The sequence below is a fragment of the Amphimedon queenslandica genome, unplaced genomic scaffold, assembly GCF_000090795.2.
Source record: "Amphimedon queenslandica unplaced genomic scaffold, v1.1 AMPQUscaffold_11983, whole genome shotgun sequence".
Lineage (NCBI taxonomy): Eukaryota > Metazoa > Porifera > Demospongiae > Haplosclerida > Niphatidae > Amphimedon > Amphimedon queenslandica.
Window position 1 is genome coordinate 4,628 of NW_003547778.1, and position 9,234 is coordinate 13,861.

The 9,234-nt window shown below is 31.8% G+C and overlaps 3 protein-coding genes across 3 annotated transcripts; 2 read left to right on the plus strand and 1 right to left on the minus strand.

Moving 5' to 3' along the window:
• Window positions 1–233: 233 nt before the first annotated feature.
• On the plus strand, window positions 234–1,954 carry LOC109588597 (uncharacterized). The gene is made up of 6 exons (XM_020004743.1): window positions 234–399; window positions 447–644; window positions 688–972; window positions 1,015–1,275; window positions 1,319–1,363; window positions 1,406–1,954. The coding sequence occupies exons 1-6, from the start codon at window positions 237–239 to the stop codon at window positions 1,927–1,929; spliced, it is 1,476 nt and encodes a 491-aa protein (XP_019860302.1). The 5' UTR covers window positions 234–236; the 3' UTR covers window positions 1,930–1,954.
• Window positions 1,955–2,001: 47 nt separating this feature from the next.
• On the minus strand, window positions 2,002–7,491 carry LOC100639206 (PCI domain-containing protein 2-like). Its single transcript, XM_020004744.1, has 19 exons — window positions 7,298–7,491; window positions 7,211–7,252; window positions 7,102–7,137; window positions 6,978–7,048; window positions 6,868–6,933; window positions 6,644–6,685; window positions 6,430–6,484; window positions 6,267–6,382; window positions 6,075–6,150; window positions 5,929–6,023; window positions 5,456–5,502; window positions 3,814–3,874; window positions 3,727–3,766; window positions 3,593–3,666; window positions 3,120–3,165; window positions 2,981–3,060; window positions 2,851–2,920; window positions 2,171–2,227; window positions 2,002–2,110 (listed from the first exon to the last, which is right to left on the minus strand). Exons 1-19 carry the CDS (start codon window positions 7,412–7,414, stop codon window positions 2,024–2,026), a joined length of 1,278 nt encoding a protein of 425 aa, XP_019860303.1. The 5' UTR covers window positions 7,415–7,491; the 3' UTR covers window positions 2,002–2,023.
• Window positions 7,492–7,736: 245 nt separating this feature from the next.
• LOC109588598 (uncharacterized) lies at window positions 7,737–9,188 on the plus strand. The gene is made up of 3 exons (XM_020004745.1): window positions 7,737–7,806; window positions 8,554–8,783; window positions 8,927–9,188. The coding sequence occupies exons 1-3, from the start codon at window positions 7,767–7,769 to the stop codon at window positions 9,035–9,037; spliced, it is 381 nt and encodes a 126-aa protein (XP_019860304.1). The 5' UTR covers window positions 7,737–7,766; the 3' UTR covers window positions 9,038–9,188.
• Window positions 9,189–9,234: the final 46 nt, after the last annotated feature.

Consider the following 9,234-nt stretch of genomic DNA (forward strand, 5'->3'; position numbering starts at 1 on the left):
ATACGATCCACTCCATTAAAATTGATTTCTTGCACGCATAGCTGAGGTATCCAGTCTTGAAGTTGATAATATTTCAATGCAGAAACTTGCTAATGTTCCCCAATGACGTCATCGCGTGACTACGCCCACAACCGGAAGTGATTTTGACAAAATGGCTGCAAGGCAAGAAATTGCAACTTTTGACCCAAGATTTAGTATGGAAACAGTACTTTTTGATAATTTTACTTATTTTTCCTATGATTTTTTCTTTATTACCAACTTATTTCTGCAAAAAAAATTTTTGGGTTGAGTTACCCTTTAAGAGAGAAATAGCTGAGCTACAAGAACAGATATCAGTAATGAGTGTACATATACTAAATAAAAGAGAAGAGAATGAAGAATTGATGCAGGAAATAAAAGGTACAATTTATTAATAATTTATTAGTAATGTACAGTGTCACTGATAGATTATAAAAGAGATACATTGAAACTGGACCAGGAAATATGCAGTGAACAGACACTAGATAAAAGAGGAGAGGATCAACAGGTTATTCATCAAGAGATAAAGGAACAGTTGGATAGACTAAAGATAAAAGTGGAATCGCAGCAGACTCACACTCAAGAAGTACTAGCAACATCAGTCAATCATACAAATCAGCTACAAAGTATAGTTCACTATTTTAATTACTAAAGTGAAACTAAATTTAGTTATTGATCTTGCTGAGGTACTTCAATTACTCAGAAGACATGGTTACTTAGGAGACAGTTACTATGATCTTGGTCTCTTTCTTGGTCTATCCTTTACTACACTGGATGTTATTACAAGAAATAATAAAGGAGATGTTGAGAGTTGTTTACGTGAGTGTCTTACTAAATGGTTACAGAAAGCTGATAAGGTACAGGAGACTAAAGGTGGTCCTAGTATCTATTCATTGGTATCAGCATTGAGGGGATTAGGAGAGAATGGAGTAGCTGATGGAATAGATATGGAGAGTAAGTTTAATATTACTATTTATTTATTTATTTATTGTTTAGAACATCCTGCTTGTAGAATCCTTGCTCGTTATACCTCAAACCAATCTCTACTGTCTACATTACCTCAGTTGGTTATTGTTTTATATCAAGCAAGTCTGATAAAAGAGATGACCATCCCTGTAACTAGACAAGGAAAGTATCTGTTGATTCAAATAAAGGAAGCTGTTTGCAAGGAATACTTCAAACTTGCACCATTTGCTGAAATTTTGTGCAAAGTAAAAGTCACTGCTAAAATAGGAAATACTATCATGAAAGAATACAGTGAGTATATTGGAGCATAAACATGTAAATAATAGTTTTATAGAAGCTTATTGCAGTGGTGACTTCATTCAAGCAAATTATACCAAAGGTAAAATTAGCTTTCATGATATCATTATATTACTCTAAGCAGGACTGAAGATTTATCTTCCGATGAACGTTACTTCAGAGTTTAAGACGATGCGATTAAAGTTTGGCCAGACATTCTTCAAAGTGGGATCAATCATGATGAGCGACCCTCAATCTCCATTCATTGATAATATCAAATCTGTATTGCGTACATACGACAAAACATTAAGACCTCAAGTGGCTCAGTGTCAAGATATTCGTGACATTTTAGCATTAGTTGGTCATAATAGCCCACTTGATGATATTAGTGTGCTGGAGTATTTTGTTGATAAATTCAATATAGAGGAGGCTAAGCCAGTTATTAAGAAATATAAAGAAGATTTTGAGGAGTTTAAGAAAACAAAACTCAGTTACTGTCTGAATGAAATGATTTCGTATGCTTCGCCACTTGAGTGTGAAAGGATTACCATTATTGTTGATAAAGCTGCTCATGAATACACACTTAAGGATGTAAAGGAACTGTCATCAGCTGTACTTGAGAATTTATCACCACAAGTCAAGTTAGCTGTCATTAGAGATGGCAATTAGAACTAAAACCTAGCAACATGCCATTGATTTGCCCTGTTCACTGTTTTCTGTGAATTATTTTGCTACATGTAATTATTCTGAATAATAATAATTATTAAAATGATGATAATGAAGGGAATGGGTTTTGTTTGCTGACAACCAGTTTCTGATGACTGTGCGATATGTAACCTTTTATTTTACCCTAAAAATAAAAAACAGAAAAACAATTATAGTCCATTCTTCTATCTCTCTCTCTCTCCACCTTATCAATAAGGTTGGCCATAATACATTCAACTTCATCAGCATCAATCTCATCCTCCTATACAATACACAATACACAATAATAATAGCCATAACAAAAATTAATTAGAATCGGCTCATAACTTATATACAAAAGATACATAAAGGTATACAATATCAAGAATAACTGGGAGTTTCTTATCATCTGTATCATACTATACAGCTGGAAATACTGGCAGGAGTTAAATTTGATGAATCATTAAAAATTTGTGATTTTATGACTTATTAAGGCTGGTTTACATTATGACATTAGGCCAGTCTATTGTCAATTTCTAATCAAAACATGCTTTCTGCTAAAATAATCCCATTCCTATTACAGTGTCAATGTAATGCCAAGCCTATTGTAATACTGTAAACCAGCCTTTAGCAGCTACAGTGTACATGTGTCATTAAAGAATGAACAGATTGCGCATTGGTGGATGTTCACTGATACCACCAATCTGACAATCAATTCCCTCCAACTGTACAGTACTCTAAAATCTGCTTGTATTTAAAATGCTCATAAATAATATTATTTGTGACTGTAAACATTTCAAAATTTTTACACAGCAATTTCATGTCTTTCTTCTAAAGACATGAATGTACATGCACCAACTATGAGATAGAAAGTCACAGGAATAATTTAATTGATATTAAACTAACTTTATTTAATTTCAATGAATCCTCAAAAGCTTTTAATTCTAACTGATGAATCCTGCCAAGCAATATCCAACTACAAATAATAATGATAATAAACTTATAATTAATAGAAATAAATAAATAAATAATTTACACTTTCTTAAAGAGGTTTCTCAAAGCAACAGTCCTTAGTTTTTCCAATATTAGATAAATACCAGCCTTAATGAAGAAACCCTAATAGTTATTAATAGTTACTGGTAGTTATTAATAGTTAAATTAATAGTTATTAATACCTCATGCTCCTCCAAAGCTTTCGCAAACATATAAAGATTACCAGTACTGAATAAAGAGAGAGAGAGAGAGAGAAATAGAATATAAAATAATATCACCAAAATAATCGCCAAAACTGAGTCAGAATCAGCTCAAACTTTCTACACAGCATAAGTACATCAATATGTATCAGAAAGTGTAATAAAAATTGGGGGTGATTTCGGAGCCATTTTTCAGAAAAAACCATGGGCTATAGCCTTGGATATATTTCAGAATTTCAGCATTTTCTTAAAATGGTCGTAACTTAAAAAATTGAAGTCAGAATAAGCTTAAACTTTCTACACAGCATAAGTACATCAATTTGTATCAGAAAATGTAATAAAAACTTTGGTATATAAGCAATAAATATTTTAGACCATAAAACTGCTAACATTCTCCCTAAATTACATGTATATGCACATACATACATACAGTACACACACACTCTCTCCCTCACCTCACAGTTAGTGCTACATCATAAAAAGGTAATAAATTATATTCATCCAATAATTCTTTTCTTGGCATTTGACCCTATTAATCAATCAATTAATCAATTACTTACTTAATTAATAAAACTATTAATTAACTCACAAACATCATCTTTAATGGTATTAGATAAGTAAGAATCAGCCTATTAATTAATAATAAAATTAATTAATAATAGTTACATGTACTTACTTCTTATTATGATGACAAGATTTATGACAATGAGAGAAGGCAAACTGAAGTGCCTCAGAAGCTAATGGAGAGAGAGAAAGAGGGAGAGACTGTACATGTATAATTGAAAAAGTTGATGGTAAATAAAAGTTAGCAGTTTTGGCATTTGAAGCAAAATTCCTAAAATTAAAAACTGTCGATAATTTAACATCAGTCAATCCTGTCTATTCCGGACACCTTGGGACCCACTAATACTCTAGCTCCTGATTATGAACCTGTCCTTATTTCAGAGGTTCATTACTATTGTATTGGGACTGATACTACCTGTCCTCATTATAGAGGTGTCCTTATTTTAGAGTGTCCACAATAGGAGGAGGCTATACTGTACATGTACATGGGGAACTCTGAACTGTGCTGGCTTATGTATACACTGTACAATGTAAATGCTATACCAATGGTGTAACAATGAGCATGAATAGGGGGAGGGAGCCTAATGTGGGGGGAAATCCCAGTGCTCCCCCCTATGTATGAGGTACACTGTACTTGTATATACAATGTAATTGTATCTATATAAACTGGGGGTTCCTTTGATGTGGTGTGTTTATGAGTACAACCCACGATAGCCTGGTCAAATATAGTCAGTATATAAGGTAGTATTAAGCTACTGTTCAACAATGTTGGATCACAAATCTCCAAAAAATTTTTGGAGGGACAGTGTACTTCAGTACTTGTCCCTTCCACTCAATCTTTGTTTTAGTATTTTTATACTGCTGGGTGATACTTGAAATTTTAAAATGGCATAATAAATTGATACCATATAGCAGGTTTATGTCGAGGATAATAATTTTCCCGAATGGCCTGTATCTGGAGGTTCACGGAATTAGTTTTTGCAAATTGCCACTTTTCTGCCATCTTGTACTGTATTAAATTGATTTTCAAGGAATTTAATTTTGTGAATCTAAAAAAATCGGCGAAATTTGTTATCCTTGAAATAAACCCGCTGTATGAAGATATTGATAGGTTATCAAGCCACACCTATTAATTTTAATATTACTAAAACGGCTAAATGAAGCTATTTCTGAAAACAATTTAATAAAAAGCATTATATAAACAACAAGAATAAAAATAAAAGAAAAGTTTAGTAATATTTTCGAGATATTACTGCTACCAAGAGTAGATCATTTGTGGTTACTTTGATCTTTTGAGCAGCTTGTTGCAAAAATAGAACTCATTTCTATTTTTAGCAACACCTTGATTACAAGTTCAAAGTAACCATAAATGTTGTTAGTTACATGTTGCCTGTTGTATGGAGGGCTTAAAGAACATTATAATAACAGATCAATTAGAGTCAGCAAAAACCAAATCTAATCATTGCTAATACTAAATCTGTTTCTTAGACTACGTTTACACAGCAACGCAAAACGTATCGTTTTTAAAGTATCCACTTTGAACACTGTTTTTGTTTCCATAGAGTTCTATCAAGATTCTATCATGTTTTCATTCCTTTCTGTGTAAACAGAAGCATAAACAGGCACAGATTGCATCGTTTTCGTTGCTGTGTAAACGTGGCCTAAATAAAAAATGACTACATTTTTGTGCCACCAACTTTTTCAAATACACATAAGTATTAATCAATGACTCCATTACTATATACAGTACTTACCTGCTCTATATTCACTATCAAACATTGCTTTCCGCCCAACAAAATATCTAAAAAATAACACATAAATTAATAAAACTGTAGGGCTCTCTTTTTTCGAGGGCTATAAATTTCGAGTTCCCTTTAAGTAAATTTTACACATCATGACTTCCTGTCATCCTTATTAGCTAATAAATACAATTGATCCCTGAGCTACATGATTTGACGAAGGACCAGCAGAGTTAAAAAAAACAAAAAACATCAAGTCTACCATCTGAAAATAGTTTTAAAATGAGTCCTAAAACTCCATCTTTACTTTAAAAATGCCCACATGTAACATGAAGATTTTTTCGACATGCCCCCTCGTAATTATAATCTATTATCCGAGGTCAAAATATTCGAATTTTCAGGAAAAATTAATTAAATTCACGTAATATATAGCCCTTGAAAAAAGAGCACCCTACGGTAAGACTTTAACTTCTCTCTTATCTACTTACTTGTATGTTACCCTGTGACTGATACTGAACTCATCTCTGATATCAGAACTATCTATTGCTCTTATTAGAGGTTTACACAATGGGAGCTTATTGAGCTATTAATAGTAACAGTGGAGTCTAAAAATAGTAACACCGTAAGGACTGACCTTAAAATAAATTTTAAATAATTGATTAACAATTCCAAGAGTACCCCATCTCTTAGTATTATCAAGTGAAGTACGACTATTAATAATAAATAAATAAATAAATAAATAAACAAATAAATAATAAATAAACAAATAAATAAATAAATAATAAATAAATAAATAAATAAATAAATAAATAATTGTTATTGTTACCTGTCTGAGACACAGACACGAAAACAGCTCATGATTTGTTCAGCAGCTCTTTCCAATATCTCACCTTCCTTCTTTCCCTTGACAACACCAACTCGCTCCTTAGCAACAGACTCTGCCTACCAATTAATGTATAAGGTTAGAGTTATTACTATTGTGTTTTTACTTTTAAAGCAATTCTTCTTAAATCAAGAACAACTTGTTGAAGAACTGGTAAACCCCTAATAACAATAATAATAATAATAATAATAATAATAATAATAATAATAATAATAACAACAACAACAAAAACAACAACGATAATAATAATAATGATAATAATAATAATAATAATAATAATAATAATAATGATAATAACAACATTAATAGTAAAAATGTACCAATTTTCTTCTTTCTGTGCCTGGAATCCTTTACAAAATGATCTTACAAAAATTAAGGAAAAAAACAAGTTATTTTAAACAAACATAACAACATACATGTAATACACACAGTACACTATGTACTGCAATACATATTCAATTACATGTACCCATACATACACATAACTATCATTTATACTTGATATATAGTTACATGTACATTATATGTACTTTATGATGGATACTGTACTACTAATGTTTGACAAGCAAATGCTTCATCAAAATGTCCATTAGTTAATGAATGAACACACCTAATTAATAATAATAATAATAAATATTAATTAATTAATTATACCTTATGTGAGCTGCTAACATTTCATCATAAGGAGAGTCTAAAATAACCTGACATGCTGACTCAGCATCTCCCTATTATTCAATTAATTAATAATACATTAATAAACATGTATTACATTACTTACATTAAATACATGAGAGTCTTTTAAAGCTACCAGCTCCTATGAGAGAGAAAATGAAAGAAAGGATGGGAGGAGAGAGATGAGAACAATAAAGTATAAATATACTACTAACTGATAATAGTTCACCATCACATTCTTTAATAGACCTATCAACCTGGTTAATGAATATATACACAAAATAGAAATTAAAGAACATTACATGCATCAGGAATTGATCCAAAGCTGCCATATTGAGGGTTAAATATGACTCCCTAAACTGAGCCCCTCCCTTTTTATTTGCATTACAACCAACTGGTGGTATCTTCTCAACTGACATCCTTTCTTCTATAGTTAGGCTAATCTGCTATGGCATCTAAAAATCCTCTCTACTCTTATCAGTGGACACCTGGTCAGTAATATTCTTTCACTATTTGTACAATACGTTTTATTTTGTATTAATAGATGAAGTGTCAAATGTTGTTTGTCTTTTGGAAGTATGTGGTTTCCCTCAGGAGAGATGGCACGAGCTTGGACTGACACTAGGATTACACAAGGACACACTCGACGACATTAAAAAACTCTATGACACAACAGATGATTGTTTAACTGAATGCCTCTTCAAGTGGTTGTCCAGAGCTGATGAGGAGGAGCTCAGTACTTTTGGCTCACTGCTAGATGCTCTTAAATCTATGAATGAGAATGCTGCACCTGAAAAGTTAAAAGAAGAATGTAAGTTAATCTAATAAAATGTTCCTTACCTGAAAAATGTCATTTCACCAATCCAATTGGTCACAAATGTTTACATGTACAGTATATATAGCTAATAGGTTACTTTATGATAAGTTATTTTATCCAACAGTAATAATGAATACCTATCTGCAATACTGAACCTTGTACTGAACCTTGAACTGAACTGAACCTTAAATGATAGGAAATTTGATTTGTGTAGTTACATAGTGGGCCCCAAAAAAGTAAAAAATGTCAATGTCACAAGTCCAATGTCACTTGCATTTTTACAAATATAGTGCTTATCCACTAGTAATACTAGTGTATCTCTGCTACTGTATAGTGAGAAATTTTCACGGATTTGTCTAAATATTAATTTTGTGATTTTTCATGGTTTCTACTTTTCAGCCATCTTGAACCGTATTAAATTAATTTTTGCGGATTTTATTTTCTTGAATTTTGAAAAAAAATGCAAAATCCATACAAATTTTGGGCCACAAAAATTTCCCACTATATGGTATCACACACTGTGTCAGTTGCAACAAAGGTCTCACCCTTGTAGTATTAATGCCAGGCCATCATTAGCTATCCTAGAGTTCAATAATAGAATTCACGGCTAATGAACCAATTAAAGCTTGACAGGAATTATTTGTTGCATTCAAGTGTAATAGGCCCCAGCATATAATGTGCATAAAATCCGGCAATCATTCAATATATTATGACCTTTCTTTTTTACATTCTTTGTGCCAGCACTTTGGTTGTTAAAACACTATAGTGGGGGCATAGCGGAGACAGGCTGTGCACTAAACTCTCTCCCTGATGCACCAGAAGAGGGTCTTGATCCAATGACTGTTACTACTGAAGTTTTAAACATTGCTGAAAAGATGAAGAAAGATGAGGAACAGAAGATCAAGACTAACTTCACTACCTTCACTCCTTTGTGCTATATAAAGAAAGGAGAAACTGATTATTGTATAAGAGTAAGTTACATCATTTATGCAGTATAATAGCTATAGTACATGCAGTCCTTTACCATGGAGTGATTTATTCATGTACTGAGAGAGTCAGCTTAATTTGAATTTCTGTTAAAAGAGGTTCTATTACATACATACTATTTTGTTAGGTTATGGTTGATAATGGTAAAATAGATATCTGTGGTCAATATTGTGCTGGTTCTGTCATGAGAGTTAAAGTAAAGCATGTTACTGAAGATGATGATCAGACATTCTTTTAACTTTACATTAAATCTGCCCAGTTTATTATTACAGCTGCTTCATTAATTATTATTTTAACAGTATTTTTGTATCACCAGTATATAGATCTGCTTTTTTATTTTTAATATTTTTATGAACATACTAAATTTTTAAGATACACTATTTTTAGTACAACTATAGTATGCAATGTGTGTAAAGACTATTATGTAGCTCATAA